Source organism: Saimiri boliviensis, chromosome 12 (genome assembly GCF_048565385.1).
Source record: "Saimiri boliviensis isolate mSaiBol1 chromosome 12, mSaiBol1.pri, whole genome shotgun sequence".
NCBI lineage: Eukaryota > Metazoa > Chordata > Mammalia > Primates > Cebidae > Saimiri > Saimiri boliviensis.
Window position 1 is genome coordinate 81,905,304 of NC_133460.1, and position 26,481 is coordinate 81,931,784.

Genomic DNA, 26,481 nt, shown 5'->3' on the forward strand with positions numbered 1-26,481 from the left:
AAAAAAAAAAAGAATTTGTGACTCTACCAAATAAACATCTGCCTGATCTAAACTCATTCATTAAATCATCTTAATGGCTATAACAGCTAATAGTAAGTGCATATTTTGTGCTGCTTGAAGAATTTTTTGGGGGGGCAGGGTGATGGAGTCTTGCTCTGTCACCCAGGCTGGAGTACAATGGTGTGATCTCAGCTCACTGCAACCTCCGCCTCCCATGTTCAAGAGATTTTCCCACCTCAGTCTCCCGAGTAGCTGAGATTAAAGGCACCCGCCACTACACCAGGCAAATTTTTGTATTTTTAGTAGAGACAGGGTTTCACCGTGTTAATCAGGCCGGTCTCGAACTCCTGACCTCAGGTGATTGCCCACCTCAGCCTCCCAAAGTGCTAGGATTACAGGCATGAGCCACCACACCCGGCCTCTAAGTTCTTTATGTACGTTATTTCATTTATCCTCACAATAAACAGTATATGAGATACTACTCCTACCAATTTACAGAGAAAGAACCTGCAGCCTACACAGTTCACTTGCCTGAGGACTAATTTTTAGCTAGTAAGCAGCAAAACTGGGAATGGAACCCAAGCCCAACTGAAGGCAGTACTCATGCTGTGAGTAAAAGAAGACCAAGCTGTAAAGAGACAGGAGAAGCAAGAGCAGAAAAGAGCAGAGAACTTAAGATAGAGCCTTGAAAAAAATAAAGATGTAGTAGAATAGGCAAACAACAGTAAGCCACTGCAGATAAGAAAAAGAGTTAAAGAGGAAGAAGGAGAACGAGAGTAACGTAGCATCATAACACCGAGGAAAGCATTTCCAGATACAGGAAGTGACCAGGACAGAGTAAAGTGAAAGTGCCATTGCTTGATCCAATTGAGGGTCATTCATTAGCTCGACTTCTCTGAACTACTAACATTTTTGAGGGTCTGATTAGAACTATATATTCTCGCCCCCAGAAATATACGAATATGCACCTACATAAAAGATTGCACCAACAATACCAGGAACTGTATTGGACCATTTAGGAAGTCCACAGATGACAGGTCAAGATTCCCTGCTCTAACACTTGCTGGTGAAATATTAAACTGGTTTTTTAAAAAATGTCTTTCTTTCTTTCCAAGGTAGAGTTGTCAATACAAAAAGATATTATTTCTGGATGCCTTTCAAAAATGAAAGCAACAAAAGGTGTAACTGATACAAAACAACTTAGCCTTCAAAAATAACTTATGCTTGGTTTTGATTCATGGACATACAGAAATATTTAGACACAAAAAACCCAAACACTGATCCTCTCTCAATTAGACAGCCCAGCCTAGAAGACAAAAGCAAGGAGAAAAGAAAAGAGAGCTTAGATAATTCATTCAAGGATAAGTAAGAAGACGATACTGAAATCTCATTTTCCAGAAAAGAATTTATCCATAAGGATTAGGCTTTTGTTCTCTTTCTATTGCTGATGTCTCAAATAGTAATTATGCTCATATTCCAGCAATAAGATGATCATGTCAAACCATACGTCACTTCAGCTGCCACATAAGCCTTACATAACACAACCAAGTTTCATCCGGTTTTCTATAGTAACAACTATAACCACTTATTAATGGTTTAACAATTACAAAGTGCTGCCAAAACATTATTTCAATGGAGCCTCATAATAAATTAATAAATCTGTGAAGTAGATGTAACTTTTATCCTCATTTTCAGAGAAGAAAACGAGTTCAGAGAGAATGAGTGGCTTTCCTGGGTCAAAAGAATGATAACTCCAATCAGGACTAACCACAAATCTCACGGCCTTTCCATGGACCCACTTGGCTCCTTCAGAGGAAGGCACAGCAGCCTTTTACAAGAAGAGCCTGGGACAATCAGCAGTCCCAGCATTAAATAGTCTTCTTTGTCCTCAACAGCCCTCAAAATATGCTGTATGATATGACTTCCAGGATCCTTAGGCATGAGCTGTTGATCTGGAAAGCTTCACTAATTAAGCCTAGCCTATACAGAAAAGGAACCTAACTATTCCTTAAGCATACTCCCAGCACTGTTGTATTTGGTTCCACGAATTCGTTTACATTTGTTTGTAATTTGCTTTGCGAGTATTCTTAAGGTCTTTTCCCCATGTGTCCTGGCTGTCCAAGAACTCAGGAACCATGTGTGTCTGTATTCACAGCTCTACCCCTTGGCACCCGAGACAGTGCTGAGTAGATGGCTCAATAACCATCTGGTGATGAACTCAAGGGCAAGGATCTGGCTTTGTAATTTTTATGTCACTTCTGACTACAAATGTACTATCCTAGGAATTCAAACAAATGCTACTGATTAGATGCAAAAAGAAATTACATTTAGTAAGAACATAGAGTAAATACAGTTAGTACCTTTTTTCCCCTCTTTCTTTCCTTCAGACCACTTCAATCTTGTTGGTGTCATCGTGACAGCTGGAGAGCCAGAAAATAACTGAAATAAGAAAATTGTACAGTGGTTTCAATGTTCTAAAGGCATTCCTATAAACAGACTTTACTAACAAAGTAATTATTGACTTGTTCAGTTTCAACGTCAAGAGTTTTTCTGAGACTGATGTATTTATATATCATTAATCTTAACTGATTTGCTACCGGCTGAATGAAGTAAGCATGCCTAGGATATCTTGAAGCACCACCCCACAAGTAATGCAGAGCCAAGGAGGCCTGGTTCAAATGTCACCTGCCTGTGTAGTCTCCCAGTAAGAACTAACTGCTTCCTCCAGCACTTGTTTAAGGAGCTACTGTACTGTACTACTCATCTGCTTGTGACTAGTGATATCCTTCTTTTTTTTTTTTGAGACAGAGTTTCGCTCTTGTTACCCAGGCTGGAGGGCAATGGCGCGATCTCGGCTCACCGCAACCTCCGCCTCCTGGGTTCAGGCAATTCTCCTGCCTCAGCCTCCTGAGTTGCTGGGATTACAGGCACGCGCCACCATGCCCAGCTAATTTTTTGTAATTTTAGTAGAGACGGGGTTTCACCATGTTGACCAGGATGGTCTCGATCTCTTGACCTTGTGATCCGCCCGCCTCGGCCTCCCAAAGTGCTGGGATTACAGGCTTGAGCCACCGCGCCCGGCTAGTGATATCCTTCTTGAACCCAAAATGTGTTTGTCTGTCTGTTGAATGAATCAATGAAAACCAACAGAAAAAAAGGTAGCACAAATGAAAGGATTGAGAAAAAGCCATTTGAATGGCCCAAAGAAACACAGTAAAACCGATGACAGTTTATCAGTTTTCCTCTTTTCTACAAATACATACAAAAAGACAGACAGTCCAAAGAACAGTTTCTTACTAAGTTCACATTTTCTTTGCTGGCTCCCTTCAATTCACCAAGGGCTACAGATTCTGGAGTGGGGTTCTTCTTTTTCTTTTCTGACATCATCTGATTTCCCAGGACCTTCCGCTGATTTAAGAACAGAAAACATTTGATTTATAAACACTTACTGTATCTATAGTGGAGCTATACTAGCCTTCAAAACTATAATGTTCTTAGGTTAAAAAAAATCTCAGCATTCTGATAATTCTGTATGGATCCTCTCAGGCCATCTTACATAAGAGAGGCCAAAGCATGTTAGCAAAATCATTACTTTTGTTTAAGTAATCACTTTTCCTCCACATTTAAAAGGGCTGAAATGTTAGAAGTAACTTTATAATTTATTTAAACAAGCTAATAGGTCAATTACAGTGTGCCTCTGAGACGAGTTACTCACCGTATAGAAATACCAGTTACTGACCATGTAATTTTTTCCCCAAAGATGTGCTGTCTCTGGCAACTATTTAAAAAGTCCTTCCCCCAACTCACCACTAAGGGATACTTAGGCTGGCTCTTCTCTAAGATACTTTTTCCTCTCTGTCACTTCCTCACACAGGACTGGAACATTCGGAGACATTCTCTAAGAGTTCCTAATAAAGCCACAAGAAGGTAGACGCCTTCTTAAGAGGGTCATATGACTATACTGACATGCAAAGCAAGACTAAAAGCCCTTTCATCTCTGAGCAGCTTAGAAGATGATGTAATTTACATAACCGCTGACAGTGACAATTCTACCATCTTTGGAGAAATCTTTCCTATTTTCCCTTAGAGAATAAATTTGAATTCCAAAAAAAGAACATCTCAAAACTAGAACATTAAACCCTACATTATAAATACTAGCAGCAATATTCAGAACATTCTGATTTAATAAATAATTGACATGAGAGAAGTTCTGGAGGAAAAACCTCTAACCAAAAAAGGGATCGAGACAGGCTAGATGGTCCATTATACCTTGATAAGGCTGAGGGAAAACACAAATTAAAAATAATATTTTAGGCCAGGCATAGTGGCTCATGCCTGTGATCCCAGCACTTTGGGAGGCCACGAGTTCGAGACCAACCTAGTCAATACGGTGAAATACCATCTCTACTAAAAATACAAAAATTAACCAGGCATGGTGGCACATGCCTATAATCCCAGCTACTCAGGAGGCCAAAGCATGAGAATCACTTGAACCCAAGAAGTGGAGGTTGCTATGAGCTGAGATCATGCCACTGCACTCCAGTCTACACAACACAGTGAGACTCTGTCTCACAAAAATAAATAAATAAAAAGACTAACACATAGAGAAACAGTTATCTGACTATAACTTTTCTGATTATCAATCATCTCTATGACAGGGAAGTCAGAGGGAACGACAGATTTTTCCAACTGAGAAGAAAAAAAATGAGAGTAAACTAAGAATGTTCATTTTACTAGCTCTGTCTAAGCAGGTAAATGCACTTTTAGAATTCTAATTAAGAGAACTTTTTTAAACAATGATAAAATATACATAACATTTACCATTTGATCCATTTTTAAGTATACAGTTCAGTGGTATTAAGTATATTCACAGTGTTGTGCAACCATCACCATCAACCATCTTCAGAACTTTCTCATCCTCCCAAACAGAAATACTGTACCCATTAAATAATATCTCCCCATTCTCCTCAAACTCTTAGCTCCCCTGACAACCAACCACCTTCTCTACTTTCTGTCTCTATGAACTTGGCTTGTAGGTACCTCAGTGGAATCATACAATATTTTTCCTTTTATGACTAAATTATTTCTCTTAGCATAATGTCTTCAAGATTCATCCATGTTGTAGAATATGTCAGAATTTCCTTCCCTTTTAAGGACAAATAATGTTCCATTATCTGTATATCCAAATTTTGTTATCCATTCATCTGTCAATAGACAGTTGAGTTGCTTCTGCCTTTTGGCTATTGTGAATAACGGTGCTATGAATACAGGTGTATGAATATTGCCTCGAGACCCTGCTTTCAATTCTTTTGGGTATATACCAGGAGTATGGTGATATTGAACATTTTTTCATGTATTTCTTGGCAATATGTACAACTTCTCTGGAGAAATGTCTATTTAAGTCCTTTGCCCACTTTCTTTTTTTGGAGACAGAGTCTCGCTCTGTCACCCAGGCTGGAGTTCAGTGACGCAATCTCAGCTCCTGGATTGACTGCAACCTCCGCCTCCTGGATTCAAGCAATTCTCCTGCCTCAGCACCCAGAGTAGCTGGGACTACAGGTATGTGCCACCACGCCCGGCTAATTTTTAGTTTTAGCAGAGATGGGGTTTCACTGTGTTAGCCAGCATGGTCTCAATCTGCTGACCTCATGATCCACCCGCCTCGGGCTCCCAAAGTGCTGGGATTACAGGTGTGAGTCACCATGCCCGGCCTTTATCTACTTTTTAATGAGGTTGCTTTTACTGTGCTGAGTTATAGAAGTTCTTTGGATTATTATGGATATTAATACCTAATCATATAAATGATTTGCAAATATTTTCTCCCATTCCAGGGGTTGCCTTTTCACTCTGTTGTTGGCAAAGGAAATTTTGATGTCAAGTAAGCCTAATGTCCCAGAAGCTACTGGCCCCAGGAAGTCAGGATTAAGAATAAATTCTAGATATCTATAAATTATAACTAGGACCAAAATTACAGTAAGATGAATTTTTAAATACTGACAGCTGTACCTTAAAAAAAAAAATTATAGGTACAGTGGCTCACATCTGTAATCCCAGCACTTTAGGAGGCCAAAGCAGGAAGATCGCTTGAGCCCAGAAATTCAAGACTAGCAACACAGATTGGGCATAGTGGCTCATGCCTGTAATGCCAGCACTTTGGGAGGCCAAGGCAGGTGGATCACCTGAGGCCAGGAGTTCGAGACCAGCCTGGCCAACATAATGAAACCCCATCTCTACTAAAAATACAAAAAATTAGCCAGGCATGGTGGTGGGCACCTGTAATCCCAGCCACTCAGGAGGCTGAGGTGGAAGAACCACTTGAACCACGGAGGTGGAGGTCGCAGTGAGGTGAGATCACACCACTGCACACCAGCCTGAGGGACAGAGCAAGACTCTGTCTTAAAAAAAAAAAAAAAAAAAAAAAAAAAAAAAAAAAAAAAAAAAAAAAAAACAGCAACACAGCAAGTCTCCATCTCTACAGTTTGTTGTTGTTGTTGTTGTTGTTTTGAGACAGAGTTTTGCTCTTGTTGCCCAGGCTAGAGGGCAACGTTCCGAACTCAGCTCACCACAAGCTCTGCCTCCTGGGTTCAAGCGATTCTCCTGCCTCAGCCTCCCAGATAGCTGGGATTATAGGCATGCACCACCACAGCCAGCTAATTTTGTATTTTCAGTAGAGACAAGGTTTCTCCATGTTGGTCAGGCTGGTCTCAAAATCCCGACCTCAAGTGATCCGCCCACCTTGGCCTCCCAAAGTGCTGGGATTACAGGCATGAGCCACCACGCCCAGCCTACAAACATTTAAAAATCGCCTAGGCATGATGGCATGCACTTGTGGTCCCAGCTACTTTGGAGACTGAAGTAGGAGGATCACTGAGCCCAGGGGATCAATGCTACAATAAGCTATGATGGTGCCACTTGTACTTCAGCCTGGGCAACAGAGCAAGACCCTGTCTCAAAAATAAATAAATAAATATTACAAGTTATTTATTTTTTAGGGCAAAAAATTTAAGCTCCTTATGTTCCTGGAATTATATATCTTAGTAATGACAAAACAATTAAAAAAAAAAAAAAGCAGTGTGAAACACCAAAAATTAAAATAAAAAGAAGCCATTATCCTCAGCAAACTAACACAGGAACAGAAAACCAAACACTGCATGTTCTCATTTATAAGTGGGAGTTGACCAGGCATGGTGGCTCAGGCCTGTAATCCCAGCACTTTGGGAGGCTGAGGCAGGTAGATCACTTGAGGTCAGGAGTTTGAGACCAGCCTGGCCAACATGGTAAAACCCGTCTCTACTAAAAATACAAAAATTAGCCAGCCATGGCGGCAGGCACCTGTAATCTCAGCTACTTGGGAGGCTGAAGCAGGAGAATAGCTTGAACCTGGGAGGCTGAAGTTGCAGTGAGCTGATACCAAGCCACTGCATTCCAGCCTGGACTACACAGTGAGAGTCCGTCTCCAAAAAAAAAAAAAAAAAAAAAAGTGGGATCTAAACAATGAGAACACATGAACACAGGGAAGGGAACAACACATACTGGGGCCTGTTGGGGGGTTGGATGGCGGAAAGGAGAGTATTAAGAAAAACAGCTGGCCAGACACAGTGGCTTACACCTGTAAAACGAGCACTTCGGGAGGCTGAGGCGGGCAGATCACTGAGGTCAGGAGTCCAAGACCAGCCTGGTAAATATGGTGAAACCCCCTAAAAAGACAAAAATTAGCCAGGCTTGGTGGCAGGCACCTATAATCCCAGCCACTTGGGAGGCTGAGGCAGAAGAATTGCTTGAACTTGAGAGGCGGAGGTTACAGTGAGCCAACACTGTGTCATTGCACTCCAGCCTGGGCGACAAGAGTGAGACTCTGTCTCAAAAAAATTGTTTTAAGAAAAATAGCTAATGCATGCTGGGCTTCATACCTAGGTGATGGGTTGACAAGTGCAGCAAACCACCACGGCACACATTTACCTATATAACAAACCTGCACATCCTGCACATGTACCCCAGAACTAAAACTGAAAAAAAAAAAAGAGATACTCAGTGCTTTGGGGGCAGCAATCTCTTCCAAAAATGAAAAACAGAAAAGAAAAGCAGCGAATAGTACTAATCTCTCTCCAAGTTAACCAAAACCTTGCCTTAGTTCATGCATGGAAATTTTAACCTCATGAGCAAGTTACCTACTGCCACCTGATGGCAATATTTCTCCACTACAAGTTCCAATTGTCTTGTACATTTAATCTGCAAACATGGTAATAGAAGCAATAACATGAAAGCATATTTTTGTATTTGTTTTAAAAACAAGACTTTTACTGAATTTGATACATGGAAGAAAGTACAACAACTGTTAAAAATATTAAGCTCACAAAAATTTGGGGTACCAAAACTCACTAGCCTATTAGAAAATCCAGTTTTCTAACAGTTTCCCTAGTCTGTCTCAGCTTCCTCACTTCTCCAAGGGGGGAGATGCAAATTGCATCAAGAAGTGTGTAACTCAAAGCAGGTCAGAAAACAAGAGACCCCTTACACTGCTCAGGAATATGGACACTGTCCTCAGCCCTAGAAGAAAAGGAAGGACCCTTACTTCTATTATTCCTCACTTCATAGAGCCCCTTCTCTGATTTGAAAAACAGCAAAGCACTTTGAAAAATAAAGGCCAGCATGGTGTCTCACACCTGTAGTCTCAGCACTTTGAGAGGCCAAGGCAGGTGGATTACCTGAGGTCAAGGGTTCAACACCAGCCTGGCAACATGGTGAAACCCTGTTTCTACTAAAAATACAAAAAATTAGCCCGGGATGGTGACATGCACCTGTAACCCCAGCTACTTGGGAGGCTGATGCAGGAGAATTGCTCAAACCCAGGAGGTGGAAATTGCAGTGAGCCAAGGTTGCACCATTGCACTCCAGTTTGGGCAACAAGAGTGAAACTCCATCTCAAAAAAAAATAAAAATAAAAATAAAAGCTTTTCCACATTCTGTCTTTACCCTCTTATAAATTAGCCCTTTATAGCTTTGCACAGTGGTAGTATTGTAGCCAATGAGGTTTATCCAATGCACGATTATTGCTAATTGAAAACTTTTCCTAATACCGTGCCATGACGACTTGAAATATAGTCGGCGTTGGCAATTTTTGGCAGTCTTTACGGAGACTGAATCATAAAAAAAAAAAAAAATAGCCCTTTATAGGATTCCCCCCTCAAAAAAAATACAAGAAAACTGTTTATGCATTTAAAAAAATCACGCTGTTACATTTCCTAAAACTCAATGCTAAAAACGACAGCCCAGAATACCTACCTTAATAAGCCCACTGAAGGAGCGTGAACGGGCCCTCTTTTGTACCTGGTAAGTAGAAGGTTCTCGCCCTGGTGTCTGGGTCAGTGATTGCTTATTAAACTAAAAGAAAACATAAACAACATTGATAAATATTTTCCCAACAGGACATAGCATTCTGTGACAACCAATAGCTAAGTGTAAATAAAAGTCCAGGAAAAAGTAAGCCTGCACATAGGTAGATTAGGAAGTCAGCAAGCAAATCACAAAGTCAGAAGTGATGATGCCAAAATGGATTCAATTGCTCTGAGTGGCTCTGCATGCCACATTCCTTGAATGTGGAAATACTATTCCTATTTTACAGATCAAAAAAGTGAGACTTTGGTCGAGCTCAGTGGCTCACGCCTATAATCCCAGCACTTTGGGAAGCCAAGGCGGGTGGATCACCTGAGGTCAGGTGTTCGAGACCAGCCTGACCAACATGGAGAAACTCCATCTCTACTAAAAGTACAAAATTAGCCTGGCATGGTGGCGCATGCCTGTAATCCTAGCTACTTGGGAGGCTGAGGCAGGAGAATCGCTTGAACCCGGGAGGTGGAAGTTGCAGTGAGCTGAGATTGTACCATTGCACTCCAGCCTGGGCAAGAGGAACAAAACTCTGTCTGAAAAAAAAAAAACAAAAAACTGAGACTTGGAGAGCTTATGAAATCTACCCAAGATCCCCAGCTGCTAACCAAGACTTCTTTGCAACAAAGCATCTTGGACACAAAGAGTTACTGGCACAATCTAAAACAATTCCTAATTTAACACAAACTGTATACAGAATCTTTTTAAGTTACTATCTGTTATGACTGCCTGCCAACAATATAATCAGAGGAAATACATCAAAATGCAGACCTGTCATGCTATCAATTTCTCTGGAGGTATCTAAAGTAGAAAACGGGAAGCCCCAATGCACTGAATAATCTTATTCAATGCTTTGATTAGCCATTCATTTCCCACTTAAAAAATACTAATAATACAACATTTAATTCTTCTACTCTTCTGCCTTTTGTTTTTCTATTGATCTTTTTTTTATTTTTATTTTTTGGAGACACAGTCTGACTCTGCTGCCCAGGCTGGAGTGCAGTGGCAGGATCTCAGCTCACTGCAACCTCCATCTCCAAGAGTTCAAGCGATTCTCATGCCTCAGCCTCCTGAATAGCTGATATTACAGGTGTGCACCACCACACTCAGCTAATTTTTTCTATTTTTAGTAGAGATGGGGTTTCACTGTGTTGGTCAGGCTGGTCTCGAACTCCTGGCCTCAGTGATCCGCCCACTTCATCTTCCCAAAGCGCTAGGATTACAGGCATGAGCCACCACACCCAGCCTCTTCTGCCTTTTCTTATCATGCTTTTAAAATTTCAGTAGTGTAAAAATTTGGGGCTAGGCAAGGTGGCTCACACCTATAATTCCAGCACTTTGGAAGGTCAAGGTGGGCAGATGACCTGAGGAGTTTGAGGCCAGCCTGACCAACATGGAGAAACCCCGTCTCTACTATAAAAAAAAAAAAGTTTTAAACAAATTTAAAAAAAAAAAAAAGTTAGCTGGACGTGGTGGTGCACGTCTGTAATTTCAGCTACTTGGGAGGCTGAGGCAAGAGAATTGCTTGAACTCAGGAGGCGGAGATTGTGGTGAGCCAAGATCGCCCCATTGCACTCCAGCCTGGGAAACAAGAGCGAAACTCCATCTCAAAAAAAAGATTTGGAAATTTTATCAGTTCGAGTTCTGGAGGTTAAAAAATTACTTTTATATAAAGGTACCAAGAGGTTCTAAAGTTAATTACCTCAGCAGGCAGAAAAATCAGCCACATCTAAAGAGCTTAGCTAGTAAGTATCCCTACTGAACACATTGGGACAAGTAAAAACCCATTGTTCCTAATATTGGCAAGAGTACAATAAGGTAAATTCTCTCATATCGAACTCAAGGGAGTGTTAACTTGCAAAATGTTCTGGGAAGGTATTTGGCAAGGTGTATCCAGAGTCTTTAAAAAATGCATATTAAAAAGTACATGATGCCAGGCGCGGTGGTTCAAGCCTGTAATCCCAGTACTTTGGGAGGCCGAGGCAGGTGGATCACGAGGTCGAGAGATTGAGACCATCCTGGTCAACATGGTGAAACCCTGTCTCTACTAAAAATACAAAAAACTAGCTGGGCGTGGTGGCGCGTGCCTGTAATCCCAGCTACTTAGGTGGCTGAGGCAGGAGACTTGCCTGAGCCCAGGAGGCGGAGGTTGTGGTGAGCCGAGATCATGCCATTGCACTCCAGCCTGGGTAACAAGAGCGAAACTCCCTCTCAAAAAAAAAAAAAAAAAAAAGTACATGACACTAGAAATACGAAAAATTAGCCAGGCATGGTGGCATGCACCTGTAGTCTCAGCTACTCGAGAGGCTGAGGTGGGAGGATCACGATCACCTGAGCCCAGGGAGGCTGAGGCTGCAGTGAGCCATGCTTGTGCCACTGTACTCTAGCCTGGGCAACAGACTCAAAAAAAAAAAAAAAAAAAAAAAGTATATATCACATACTTTGTTTTTCTAAAAAGTGTAAAATGTTTTTCTTTCTTATCTTTAAGTCTCAGTGTTCTTGTTGAAAGAAGTCATTATACCTGTCCTACATGAAACTACTTAGCTGCTATCAAGAATTCAATTACTAGACTGGTTTGAATCTGCACCAGTACTCAGCCAACACCCTGTAAAATTCCAGTTGTAACATAGTTTGCTAGGTCTCAAAGTAACTTCAAGGAGAGTGGCAGAAACTTCTCTTAAATGATTTTGTCAATTCTTAAGAAAAGCTCAGTTCACCATTATCTGAGTATTTGTTCATATCTGGCCTTATGCTGAGAGTAGGTATGAAATAAATTAAAAAAGACTCTTCCCCAAGAAAATCCCAGTTGAATAAAAAGTCAAGACGCTGACCTTGCCCGTTCAGGTAAAATTCTAAAAGGTCTGAGACAAAATTAATCTCCTGAAAAAGAAACTACCCGCCAGGCGCGGTGGCTCAAGCCTGTAATCCCAGCACTTTGGAAAGCCGAGGCGGGTGGATCACAAGGTCAAGAGATCAAGACCATCCTGGTCAACATGGTGAAACCCTGTCTCTACTAAAAATACAAAAAATTAGCTGGGCATGGTGGCGTGTGCCTGTAATCCCAGCTACTCAGGAGGCTGAGGCAGGAGAATTGCCTGAACCCAGGAGGTGGAGGTTGCGGTGAGCCGAGATCGCGCCAGTGCACTCCAGCCTGGGTAACAAGAGCAAAACTCCATCTAAAAAAAAAAAAGAAACTACCCAAAGAAGTCACAGAACTTACATACCACACTTTGAATCCCTAAATAGCAAATTTTGTTCCCATAGCTCCAGCATAAACAAACTTAGCCACAAAATTCCTACTTTCTAGTATCAGACTAGGGCCCTGATTTATTGTGTTTTCTAACTGCAAACAACTCTGTTAATAAAAAGCTACCAGTTAGGGTTTGCTATGCCAGTCACCCTACATAGATTACCTCTAATTTTTACAACTATGAAATATTCATGTTACTATTATCATTTTACAAACAAGAAAACTAAAACTCATAAAGTTATTTGCTAAGAAAATCTGGAGGGTTTGCACTTTGGAATAATATATTGTAACTGCTGGTCCTCTCTCAGCAAACCTGGGACATGACCAAAATTAGAGACACTCTAACCACACTTAGATCCTCCTGTTAACTGCAGAAATGCAAGAGCCTCCACTCCTTTCTCTACTGGAGCAATAGCACAGAGATCGCCATGGAGATTCCACAGACAAGCTGCTTTCTTGACTAAGCCAAAAATCAAATGAGATTCTTAACAATATGACTTACTGATTCTACAACCACGATTACATTCCTAAAGCCCCAATCATGACTTCCCTGCCTTCATGCACCTGTCTAATAAGTTGTTTCTTCTTTGCTGACTCTGGCATATTGTGAACATGTTGAAACAGCTCTCTCAGTGCCTCTTCCGTATGCTGCTGGGTCTCCTCCTGGTGAGGGCAGGAATCTATCCAGTTCCGCTTCTGAGACTTTGACAGCTGAAAGGACTTAGTATGACATGAAGCTATCAGGTCAAGGTCGTCCTAAAGAAAATTTAAAAGAGTAAATTAATATATCCTGCCAACTTTGTTTTCGGGTTCTTACAAAAACCTGAACAAAAAAAGAGAGAATGGGGATATGGTATACTCCTATACTCAGGAACAAGAAAAATTTTAACACTATTATCAGACAATAAGGAACCTATTAATATAGGTTATATTAATAGCCCACTCCCATGACCTGCCCAAAGAACCTAAGTGCATTTATAATACTGCCACCAAGAGTAATATGTGTATAAGAGTTCAGTTTTAAAAGCTTTTTTAATTTCATTAATTTTCACTGCTTTTCAACAAGGTAAGCAGGGAAAGTATCATGATTCCCATCTGACAGAGGAGAAAAAAACTGAGGTTAAACTTTAAGTTTAAAGTCATCTGAGGCCGGTTCGGTGGCTGATGCCTGTAATCCCAGCACTTTGAGAGGTCAAGGCAGGCCTGACCAAAGGAGGTAGGGAGTTCAAGACCAGGCTGACCAACATGGAGAAACACTGTCTCTACTAAAAATATAAAATTAGCTGGGTGTGGTGGCGAATGCCTGTAATCCCAGCTACTCAGGAGGCTGAGGCAGAAGAATCGCTTGAACCCAGGAGGCAGAGGTTGCGGTATGCCAAGATCACAACATTGCACTCCAGCCTGGGCAACAAAAGCAAAATTCCATCTCAAAAAATTAAATTAAATTTTTAAAAAATGGCCGGGCGCGGAGGCTCAAGCCTGTAATCCCAGCACTTTGGGAGGCCGAGGCGGGTGGATCACGAGGTCAAGAGATGGAGACCATCCTGGTCAAAATGGTGAAACCCCGTCTCTACCAAAAATACAAAAAATTAGCTGGGCATGGTAGCGCGTGCCTGTAATCCCAGCTACTCAGGAGGCTGAGGCAGGAGAATTGCCTGAACCCAGGAGGCGGAGGTTGCGGTGAGCCGAGATCGCGCCATTGCACTCCAGCCTGGGTAACAAGAGCGAAACTCCCTCTCATTAAAAAAAAAAAAAAAAAAAAAAAAAAATTTTAAAAAATAAAAATAAAAATAAAGTCATCTGAATTCTAAAGTAACAGACCCACCTGAGAGCCTAGCGGCTCTGACTCTTGGCTAGTACTCCTTCCCACACATGAAAACTTAATATGACAACTAGACAGCAATGCTAGAGGAACAAAAACAGCTCTCTAAGAAAAACCACAATCCAGTTAAACTAGTTGAAATCAAATACTGTTTTCCTGGTCACAATGAATATTTGCAGAACAAGAGGGAAAAACAAATAGAAGCAGAAAAAATACTAAAAGTGGACAGCTTAAGTTTCTAATCAAGACAGGATAAATAGAACTTGAAACATTTAAGCACTTAAAAAGTGCTTGTACAGTTTTTAACTTCTCACTTTTTTTGTTTGTTTTTCACTTTTTTTTTTTTTTTTCAGAGCAGGAGTGGAAGTTTATTTAAAAAGGCTTAGAGGCCAGGCGCAGTGGCTCACGCCTGTAATCCTAGCACTTTGGGAGGCCGAGGTGGGAGGATCACGAGGTCCAGAGTTCAAGACCAGACTGACCAACATGGTGAAACCTCGTCTCTACTTAAAAAAATACAAAAATTATCTTGGCATGGTGGCTTATGCCTGTAATCCCAGCTACCTGGGAGGCTGAGGTAGGAGAATTGCTTGAACTGAGACCAGGGAGGCAGAGGTTGCAGTGAGTTGAGATCGAGCCACTGCCCTCCAGCCTAGGCTACAGAGGAAACTCCATCTCAAAAAAAAAAAAGGCTTAGAAAAGAAAAGGAACATATGCCTGGAAGAGACCCAAGCAGGCACATAAAAGTGAAGTGCCTAACTTCTCACTTTTTAAATTTTTTTTGAGATGGAGTCTCACTCTGTCACCCAGGCTGGAGTTCAGTGTCACCCTCTTGGCTCACTGCAACCTCTGCCTCCTGGGCTCAAGTGATCCGCCCACCTCAGCCTCCCGAGTAGCAGAGACTACAGGTGCATGCCACCTCGCCTGGCTAACTTTCTGTATTTTTAGTAGAGACTGGTTTTGACCATGTTGCCCAGGCTGGTCTTGAACACCTGAGCTCAAGTGATCCGCCTGCCTCAGCCTCTGAAAGTGCTAGGATTACAGGCATAAGCCACCATACCTGGCCATAAGTTCTCACTTTTAAAACTCAATAATCATATCTAGACTAGACGTGGTGGCTCATGCCTGTAATCCCAGCACTTTGGAAGGCTGAGGCAGCCAGATAACTTGAGCCCAGGAGTTTGAGACCAGCCTAGGTAACATGGTGAAACCCTGTCTCTATCAAAAATATAAAAATTAGCAGGCATGGTGTGCATGCCTGTACTCCCAGCTACTCAGGAGTCTGAGGTGAGAGGATCAACTGAGCCCAGTAGGCAGAGGTTGCAGGGAGCTGAGATCATGCCACTGCACTCCAGCCTATGCAACAGAGCAGGATCCTATCTCAAAAAAAAAAAAAAAAAAAAAAAAATCATTATCATATCTAATCTTCTTAATAAGCATTATATATTTCCCTATCTTTCTAAGCTCATCTGGTCTCAAATCTTTTAGCCATTTGATAGAGTTATACCATACCACTGAACCTAAAATAGGAATAAATTATATAAAACTGTCCTTTCTTCCCTATAAAATATTTAACACATTTCCTATTCACAGATTATTTCCATCAGAAGGACTTTATGAAAAAAACTTTAAACACAAGGTCTGTGTGATCACTCTTATGCAGAGGATACCATCTATCAGTGGAGAACCTCTGAAAGCAGATAAAAATAGTGTGTGGGGAGCTTTTTTTTTGTTAAGAGACAGGGCCTCGATGTGCTACCCAGGCTGGAGTGCAGTGGCACAATCAACTCACTGCAGACTTGGAACTCCTAGTTTCAATTGAGCTTCCCATCTCAGCCTCCAGAGTCACTGGGATTACAGGCCTAAGCTACCACACCTTGAATGTGAAGCATTTGTATTCTAACACATAACTTACTTCTTAGTCTTCTTCATTATGACAAAATGACTACGTAATTTTGAGCTATAACACTAAAAACTTCTTACTTTCCATGCTTTCACTTTGACTTCATCCTTCATTTTAAAACTCCACCAATCTTAACGCTCTCCTTGTTTGGGTTAAGAGCAGATCCTGTTCTTACCTTGGATGCCTGAGTTCTGGATCCCAAATAGTGCAATCTGGCACACTCCCGAATGTAAGCAGGAGCCTGGGCAGGACATAAAAGAAAACCAAAACTCAGTGATTAGTAGTATATGACATTCTTTCAGGCCACAACAACAATGGTTCTTAAAATCATTTGACCAGCAGATTACTTTAGAAAAGCCAAAGATACTCAAAATTCATAGCTTTTCCATAACTTCCTTTCTCTTGCCACCAAATAGATACCTCAACAAATCTGATGGAAAAAAACTGTGAGAAGACGCCAGTGTAATTGTTGCTGCTTTAAAAATCAGACATGGCATGTATATTCTCAAATAAGCCAAAGACAAAAATATAGACATTTGTAGGAATGTTTATATGTGACAAAAACCACCTCCTCAAATCCTTACAAATTACAAGTGGTGTCCAGATCACATTTTAAAATCACAGTGTAGAAAATATCATTGAACGGCCGGGCACGGTGGCTCAAGCCTGTAATCCCAGCACTTTGGGAGGCCAAGGCGGGTGGATCACGAGGTCGAGAGATCGAGACCGTCCTGGTCAACATGGTGAAACCCCGTCTCTACTAAAAAAAATACAAAAAATTAGCTGGGCATGGTGGTGCATGCCTGTAATCCCAGCTACTCAGGAGGCTGAGGCAGAAGAATTGCTTGAACCCAGGAGGCGGAGGTTGCGGTGAGCTGAGATCGTGCCATTGACTCCAGCCTGGGTAACAAGAGCGAAACTCCGTCTCAAAAAAAAAAAAAGAAAATATCATTGAACATCTGTAATCTCAGAACTTTGGGAGGCAGAAGCAAAAGGATTGCTTCACCCCAGGAGTTCCAGACCAGCCTGGGCAACACAGGGAGACCCCCCATCTCTACAAAAAATTACAAAAAGAAGGCCAGGCACAGTGGCTCACACCTATAGTCTCAGCACTTTGAGAGGCCAAGGCGGGCAGATCATCTGAGGTCAGGAGTTTGGGACCAGCCTGCCCAACCTGGTGAAACTCAGTCTCTACTAAAAATACAAAATTAGCCAGGCATGGTGGTATATGCCTGTAATCCCAGCTACTTGGGAGGCTGAGGCAGGAGAATTGCTTGGACCCGGGAGACAGAGGTTGCTGTGAGCCAAGATCGCACCACTGCACTCCAGCCTGGGCAACAAGAGCAAAACTCCATCTCAAAAAAAAAAATATTAGCCGGGCATGGTGGTGCATGCCTGTAGTTTCAGCTACTCAGGAGGCTAAGGTGGGAGAATCACTTGAGTCCAGAAGTTCAAGGCTGCAGTGAGCCATGTTCATACACTGCACTCCAGCCTGGGCAACAGAGCAAGACCCTGTCTCAAAAAAAAGAAAGAAAGAAAAAACAATTTAGAATTACTATGGAGTAGAATCCTGTGACAATTACCCTGATACTATCTTAGTAGATGTACAAAATCATACAACTACCATAGAGGAAAACTGGGTAGGTAAACATCTAATAAAATTGCATTTGCATTTACTCTTTGACACAGAAACCTCACTTCTGGTTACATATCCTGAATATGTAACTCCAGAAATGCAAAACACACTTGTAAAAAATTAATCAAATGGGCCAGGCGCGGCGGCTCAAGCCTGTAATCCCAGCACTTTGGGAGGCCGAGGCGGGCGGATCACGAGGTCGAGAGATCCAGACCATCCTGGTCAACATGGTGAAACCCCGTCTCTACTAAAAATACAGAAAAAAAATTAGCTGGGCATGGTGGCTCGTGCCTGTAATCCCAGCTACTCAGGAGGCTGAGGCAGGAGAATTGCCTGAACCCAGGAGGCGGAGGTTGCGGTGAGCCGAGATCGCGCCATTGCACTCCAGCCTGGGTAACAAGAGCGAAACTCCGTCTCAAAAAAAAAAAAAAAAAAAAATTAATCAAAAAATTGGATACAACCTATATGTTCTTTAATAGGGAACTGGTTGAATCAACTTTCATACATTCATACAATACAGTACTATGAAGAAAGGAAGGGAGAAGAGGCAGGGAGGTAAAGAAAGGAAGGAAAAGGAAAACAAGGGAAGGAAAGGAAGGGAGGGAGAGAAAAAGGACGAAGGGAAAAGGAAGAAACAACGAACTGAGGGGGGATTCTAGGATCTACTGTTGAGTGAGAAAAGTAAGTAAACATTTATTTGTGTAAGAAAAATAGAGAAATAGGAATATATACAGAAATATACATTTACTTGTTTTTATGAAAAGAAACACATTCTCTGAATAGGTGATAAATTAAAAAAAAAAAAAGAAACACTAAGAGGATAAACCAGAAAACAATGAAAATGGTTAAGGAAAGAACTGAGATTTCTCTAAATACACCTTTTAATGTGTTTTTGACTTTTGAACCATGTTTACAGTATAGATTTAAAACATAAAATTAAATCCAAAAGAAAAAAAAAGGTAAGCCCTAAAACGGAACACCAACAGGGAAAAAAAAACCATATCTGTGTATCAAACTGACAACGTGAGCACAGAGAAAGAAAATCTCAGATAATTTTTGAAAACTGTATTCTGAGCCAGGCACGGTGGCTCACACCTGTAATTCCAGCACTTTGGGAGGCTGAGGCCGGCAGATCATCCAAAGTCGGGAATTCGAGACTAGCCTGACCAACATGGAGAAACCCTGTCTCTACTAAAAATGCAAAAATAGCTGGGCATGATGGCACATGCCTGTAATCCCAACTACTCAGGAGGCTGGAGCAGGAGAATCACTTGAACCCGGGAGGCAGAGGTTGTGGTGAGCTAAGATCGTCCTATTGCATTCTAGCCTGGGCAACAAGATAAAACTCCATTTCCAAAAAAAAAGAAAAGAAAACTGTATTCTGACTGTATATCCTTAGTGGGATATATTCAAGAAAAAAGGAATTGAAGGAATATCTTAAACTTCAATAAGCAAATTTATATAGGTTTACTGTTAGTAGTAACAGTGTATTATTTTGAAATTAATTTAAGTATATTGAAGGACAGAGTAAATAATATATACAAATGCCATTAAAATCTAAAATTTGGCTGGGCACAGAGGATCATGCCTATAATCCCAGCACTTTGGGATGCCAAAGTGGGTGGATCACTTAAGCCTAGACCAGCCTGGGCAATATGGTAAAACCCCATCTCTACGAAAAATACAAAAATTAGCCAGGTGTGGTGGCACCACCTGTGGACCCAGCTACTCAAGAAGCTGAGGTGGGAGGATGGATTGGTCCCAGGAGGCAGAGGCTACTGTGAGCCCAGATTGTGCTACTGCACTCCAGCCTGGGTGATGGAGCAAAACTCTCCAAAAAAAAAAAAGAAAAAAAACATGAAATTTAAAATATAAGAAAAAAAGAAATACAAAATACAAATACAAAATAAAAGAAGCCAAGAAAAAGCTCTGTAGCATTAAATCTGAATTGGTGGTATTAATATGAACTTACAATTGGTTTAAAAAAAATTTTTTAATCTATTTCCTTGCCCTCAAGGAGTCTAGAAGCAATGACACACCAGAAACAATGAGTATTCCTAGTGTCACTCAGAAACCAAGGTTCCCTGGAGAAAGAATTACTCCAGACCTAGGCCAGCATGAGCACAAAGTGAGCTGGGAACATTTTATACCAGAAAGGAAACACTCAAAGACAATATAGTCCTGTCAAAAAGATGCAGAAGCCGCTTAACAAGGGCTATCACTGGCCAAATCTGGGATGATTTAAATATCAATTTTGTTTGTTTGTTTGTTTGTGACAAGGTCTCACGCTGTCACCCAGGCTGGAGTGCAGTGGCACAATCTCGGCTCAGTGCAGCCTCCACCTCCTGCGCTCAAGCCATCCTACCACCTCAGCCTCCAAGTAGCTGGGACCGCACGACTGTGTCGTCATGCCCAGCTAATTTTTTGTATTTTTGGCAGAGATGGGATTTCACCACATTGCCCAGGCAAATATCAACATTAAAAACAAAACTAACACTTTGAAAAAATTAAAATCCATGAGTTTATATTAATATTCATTTTTAAAGAGAGAGAGAGAATGAGACAAAGAAAAGCTATTATCCAAAGAAGAAAGTCAGCTAATAAAGGCTGAATGACAAAATTAGAAAATCGTTGTTTTTAATACCCAATGTAATCATAGACTCCAGCAGGATTATCAATGGATGCTAAAACCATTATTAGGTAATCACTCCACAGGTTATTTACTAATTGCAAAGGGGAAAAAAAAATGTACCTTTATAACTGAAAGATCTGGCAGTTAGCAAAACTACCATCATGAAGAATGAGAAAATGGAACAATCTGTGCCTCCTCATATGAGGCAACGTGATACACACAAACTTCACCTATGAAGTATCTTTGCCAAAAACGCTTCATCTGAATCTAATTAAGACTCTAGACCTAGCTTCTAGTTTGCAGGAACTACATGGAAGGTGATACAAGAACACGTTAAATAACTTGAGAAAACAATAATTTAGAATGGGGACATTCTACAACACAGTTAACTTGATGCTTCAACAAATCAATGACATGAAGAAAAAGCATGAGTGTGCAGATTAAAAGTGTCATAATAATCAAAAGCAGCACAGAAACTTTGATTGGCACATGTTGAAAAAAAAGTATGAAATACATTCTTATAACAGCTGGGGAATTTGAATATGTACTGAAAGTTAGATGACACAAAATTCTTATTAGTTTCTTAGATGTGATAAGAGTAGTATGGTTCTTAAGAGAATATTTTTATTATTAGGATATGCAAACTTAAGTACTTAGGAAGAAAGTATCATGGTCTGCAATTACTTTTAGTGATTCAGCCAAAAAAAGTCTGAACATATATAGAGAGCAATAAAGCTAATATGGCAAAATGATAACATTTGTTGGCAGGGGAGGGGAAGGGAGGAACAAAAAAACCACCATCCCCAAAGATACTATGAGCTAAAAGAACATCCAGAAAGGAAGCTAGGCTTAGACAAATAGGCTTACATGAAAATCTGAGGTCTTAAGCATTTTACAATGCATAAAGAAACAACAAAAGAACTGCTCAAGTAAAATGGAAATTGGCCTTAACTGTATATACATGAGAAATCCCTAGGAAAAGATGCGATGTTGGGAGAGAGAAAACCAGACTGAGTCAGATGGGCTGATAAAAGTAGAGGACAAAAGTAGTAACAGAAGGAATTTTAGGAAAAATGATAAAGCAGGAACGTAGCAAGACTTCATCTCTACAAAAAATTAAAACCTAGCCAGGTGTGGTGGCATACGCTTGTGGTCCAAGCTACTCAGGTGGCTCAGTAGGAGGATCACTTGAGCCCAGTGAGCTGTGATCATACCACCACACTCCAGCCTGGGTAAGACTCTGTCTCAAAAAAAAAATAAAAAATTATAGATGCTGATGAGGATGTGAAGAAAAGGGAACTCTTTTTTTTTTTTTAATGAATATATTGGAAAAAATTTTTGGAGACCTGCAACCATTTGAATAAACTTGAAGATAAACTTCCTAAAAATATTTTTTTAAAAATTGGTCAGCCACAGTGGCTCATTCCTGTAAGTCCAGCACTTTGGGAGACTGAGGCAGGAACACTGCTTGAGCCCAGAAGTTGTTTTTTTTTGTTTTGTTTTTAGAGAAAGAAAAAAGAATAATAAGAAAAAGAATAAAGAAGAGAAAGAAAGAGAAATAGGAAGAGGGAGAGAGAATGGGGGTATTGCTTTATTTGCCCGGGCTAGAATGCAGTCTAAATATGGGTATGCCTATCATTGTGCTTAATAATGGAGACATGAAAGAAAATGAGGGAAGAGAATAACAAACTAGGAGCCAACCAATATTTTGTTTAAACTTCTAAGTTGATATGATGTGGTATTAATAAGAGTGTGTATTTTGTGTTTTTAAAGTGGAGAGTTCTATAAATGTTAATTAAGTTTACTTGTTGCAGATCTGAGTTCAAGTCCGAGATATCGTTGTTAATTTTCTGTCTCATTAATCTGTCAAATATTAATGTTGAAGTCTCCCACTATTATTGTATGGGAGTCTAAGTCTCTTTATAAGTCTTGTATATCTGGGTATTCCTGTACAGGGTGCGTATATGTTTAGGATCTTTAGCTCTTCTTCTTGTTGCATTGATCCTTTTATCATTATATAATGTCTTTCTTTGCTTCTTTTGGTCTTTGTTGCTTTAACAACTATTTTATCAGAGGCAAAAATTATAACTTCTGCTTTTTATTTATTTATTTATTTTTTTTTGCTCTCCGTTTGGTTGGTAAATCTTTCTCCATCCCTTTGTTTTGAGTCTTTGTGTATCCTTACATGTGAGATGGGTCTGAATGCAGCATACCAATGGGTTTTAATTTTTTTTTTTTTTTTTTTTTTTTTTTTGAGACAGAGTTTCACTCTTGTTACCCAGGCTGGAGTGCAATGGTGCGATCTCGGCTCACCACAACCTCCGCCTCCTGGGTTCAGGCAATTCTCCTGCCTCAGCCTCCTGAGTAGCTGGGATTACAGGCACGTACCACCATGCCCAGCTAATTTTTTGTATTTTTAGTAGAGACTGGGTTTCACCATGTTGACCAGGATGGTCTCGATCTCTTGACCTCGTGATCCACCCGCCTCAGCCTCCCAAAGTGCTGGATTACAGGCATGAGCCACCGCACCCGGCGGGTTTTAATTTTTTTATCCAAATTGCCTATCTGTTTTTAGATTGAGGGATTTAGTCAGTTTAAATTTAGAATTAATAATGATATATGTGAGTTTAATACTTATACACTGTTCGTGGGAATGTAAATTAGTATAGCCATTATGGAAAGCAGTATGAAAATTTCTCAAAAAATTAAAAATAGGACTACCATAAAATATAACAATCCCACTACTGGATACTTATTCAAAGGGAAGAAAATCAGTTTTCAAAGGAATACCCGTATCCCCATGTTTACTGCAGCACTATTCACAATAGCAAAGATATGGAATCAATGGTTGAATGATAAAGAAATTGTGATGTATATACACAATGAAACACTATTCTGCCATAAAAAAGAATGAAATCCTGTCATTTGCAGCAACATAGATGGAACTGGAGGTTATTGTGTTAAGTGAAATAAACCAGGCACAGAAAGACAAATATCACATGTTCTCACTCATATGTGGGTGCTAAAAGTGGATCTCAGGCATGGTGTGGTGGCTCACGCCTATAATCCCAGTACTTTGGAAGGCCAAGGTGGGCGGATCATTTGAGGTCAGGAGTTCAAGACTACCCTGGCCAACATGGTGAAACCCTGTTTCTACCAAAAATACAAACATTAGTCCAGTGTAGTGGCACATGCCTGTAATCCCAGCTACTCAAGACGCTGAGGCAGGAGAATTGCTTGAACCCGGGAGACGGAGGCTGCAGTAAGCTGAGATCTCACCACTGCACTCCAGCCTGGATTACAAGAATAAAAACTCTGTCTGAAAAAAAAAAAAGAATGGATCTCATGGTGAGGGAAAAAAAGAAAAGAAAAAGAAATTAATCGCATGGAGGTAGGGAGTGGAAAAATAGTTACCAGATGCTGGGATAGGTGTTAGGCGTGAGGGTAAAGAGCAGTTGGTCAATGGGTACAAATATATAGTGAGATAGAAGAAATATATCTCTAACACTCAATAGCAAAGCAGGGTAACTATAGCTAACAACAATGTATCGTATATTTCAAAAGAACTAGAAGGGACTTGAAATGTTCCCAACACATAGAAATGACAACTATTCAAGGTGATGGGTATTCTACATACCCTGTGATCACTGCACATTTAATGAGGGTAACAAATATTACATGTACCCCATAAATATGTACAGATATAATATGTCAATAAAAGTTGGCCAAACAATCATATGCTGAGGTTGCCAAGATCCTCTATAAGAATAAATCTTCTATCTGTGAAATTGTGAAGAAGAAGAAAGAAATCTGTGCATAGTATACATACAGGGTTTGTATGTATACTGTGTTTAGCCACAGTTTCAGGCATGTACTTGGGGCTTGGAAACATATCTCCCATGGATAAGAGGGAACTACTGTATGATGAAAACTATAAAATACTGCTGAAAGGAATTAGAGAAAACATAAATAAATGAAAAGATATCCCATGTTCATTATTGGATAAGATTGCTAAGATGTCAGTACCACTCAAGGCAAACTACAAATTCAACCTATCGACCTTAGAAAAACATCAAAATCTCAATGAAGTCTTTTGCAGCAGAGATAGAAAATCCATCCTAAAATTCATATGGAATCTCAAGGCATCCTGAATAGCCAAAACAATGTTAAAATGAAGAACCAACTTGGAGGACTCAAACTTGCTGATTTCAAAATTTACTACAACACTACTAATCACAACAGCAAGGTACTGGTATAAAGTCAGATAAGTAGACCAATGGAATAGACTAAAAAGCTAGAAATAAACCCTTACATATATATTCAAATGTTTTTCAATAAGAGGACCAAGACCAAAGGAGAAAGGACAGTTTCTTCAACAAATAGCACTGGGAAAACCATCTAATCACATGCAAAAGAATGAGGTTGGACTCTTACCTAACATCAGAAACAAAAATTAACTCAAAATGTGTCAAAGACATAAATGCAAGACCTAACACTATAAAATTTTTAGAAGAAAACATAAAGCAAAAGCTTCATGACAATGGATTTGGCAGTAATTTCTTGGATATGACATCAAAGGCACAGGCAACAAGAGAAAAAATAGACAAATTAGACTTCAAGAAATTTTTTTTAATTTACACATCAAAACACACTACGAACAGAGTAAAAAGGGAACCCATAGAATAGAAGAACATATTTGTCCATATAGCTAATAAAAGATGATATCTGGAATATAAAGAGATGTCCATCAACTGATGAACAGATAAGCAAAATGCAGTATATACACACAGTGGAATACTACACAACCTTAAAAAGGAAAGAGCCGGGCACGGTGGCTCAAGCCTGTAATCCCAGCACTTTAGGAGGCCGAGGCGGGTGGATCACGAGGTCGAGAGATCGAGACCATCCTGGTCAACATGGTGAAACCCCATCTCTACTAAAAGTGCAAAAAATTAGCTGGGCATGGTGACACGTGCCTGTAATCCCAGCTACTCAGGAGGCTGAGGCAGGAGAATTGCCTGAGCCCAGGAGGCGGAGGTTGCGGTGAGCCGAGATCGCGCCATTGCACTCCAGCCTGGGTAACAAGGGCGAAACTCCGTCTCAAAAAAAAAAAAAAAAAAAAAAAAAAAGGAAAGAAATTCTGTCACATGCTACTGCATGGATCAACCTTGAGCACACTATGCTAAGTGTAAATAAGTCAGGCACAGAAAGACAAATACTATATGAGTCCACTTACATGAGGTACTTAGAGTAGTTAAATTCATAGAGACAGAAAGTGGAATGGTGGTTGCCAAGGATGGGAGGAGGGTTAAGGGGAGTTACTATTTAATGAGTACAGAGTTTCAATTTTACAAGATGAAAAGAGTTCTGGAAATGGATGGTGATAATGGTTGCACAACAATGTGAATGTACTTAATGCCACAGAACTATACACTTTAAAATGGCTAAGATGGTAAATTTTATAATTATTTTACTGGAAAAAAAAAAAGAAACCAGAACTGGATGATCTTGGAAACTTTCAGCCTCTCCAGATGGCAAAAGATGCTAAAATTGCCACATGTCTGTAATCCCAGGATGGCTGGGATTGGGAGGCTGAGGCAGGATGACTGAACCCAGGAATTCAAGACCAGCCTGGGCAACATGGTGAAACCCTGTCTCTACAAAAATCAGCCAGACATGACAGTGCACACCTGTGGTCCCAGCTACTGGGGAGGCTGAGATGGGAAGATCACCTGAGCCCAGGAGGTTGAGGCTACAGCTTGCCAAGTTTGCACCACTGCACTCCAGCCTGTGCAACAGAGAGACCTCTTCTCAAAAAACAATAATAATAATAATAATAAATGCTAAAATTAAGAGA

The 26,481-nt window shown here is 40.5% G+C and overlaps 1 protein-coding gene and 1 non-coding gene across 6 annotated transcripts in view; one reads left to right on the forward strand and one right to left on the reverse strand.

Annotated features, from left to right (window-relative positions):
• The window catches only part of ARHGAP19 (Rho GTPase activating protein 19), a 66,238-nt gene that overhangs the window by 5,908 nt on the left and 33,849 nt on the right, over positions 1 to 26,481 (reverse strand). For all 5 annotated transcript variants that reach the window (XM_074382704.1, XM_003922343.4, XM_074382701.1 and 2 more), the window contains 5 exons: positions 16,532 to 16,597; positions 13,199 to 13,390; positions 9,283 to 9,381; positions 3,298 to 3,408; positions 2,361 to 2,439 (listed from right to left, as the gene is read on the reverse strand). In XM_074382704.1, the coding sequence (XP_074238805.1) occupies positions 2,361 to 2,439; positions 3,298 to 3,408; positions 9,283 to 9,381; positions 13,199 to 13,390; positions 16,532 to 16,597 (547 nt within the window). The remainder of the gene's footprint in view (positions 1 to 2,360; positions 2,440 to 3,297; positions 3,409 to 9,282; positions 9,382 to 13,198; positions 13,391 to 16,531; positions 16,598 to 26,481) is intronic.
• On the forward strand, positions 8,997 to 9,137 carry LOC120362602 (U4 spliceosomal RNA). Its single transcript, XR_005578455.1, has one exon. It is a non-coding gene; the product is annotated as a U4 spliceosomal RNA (small nuclear RNA).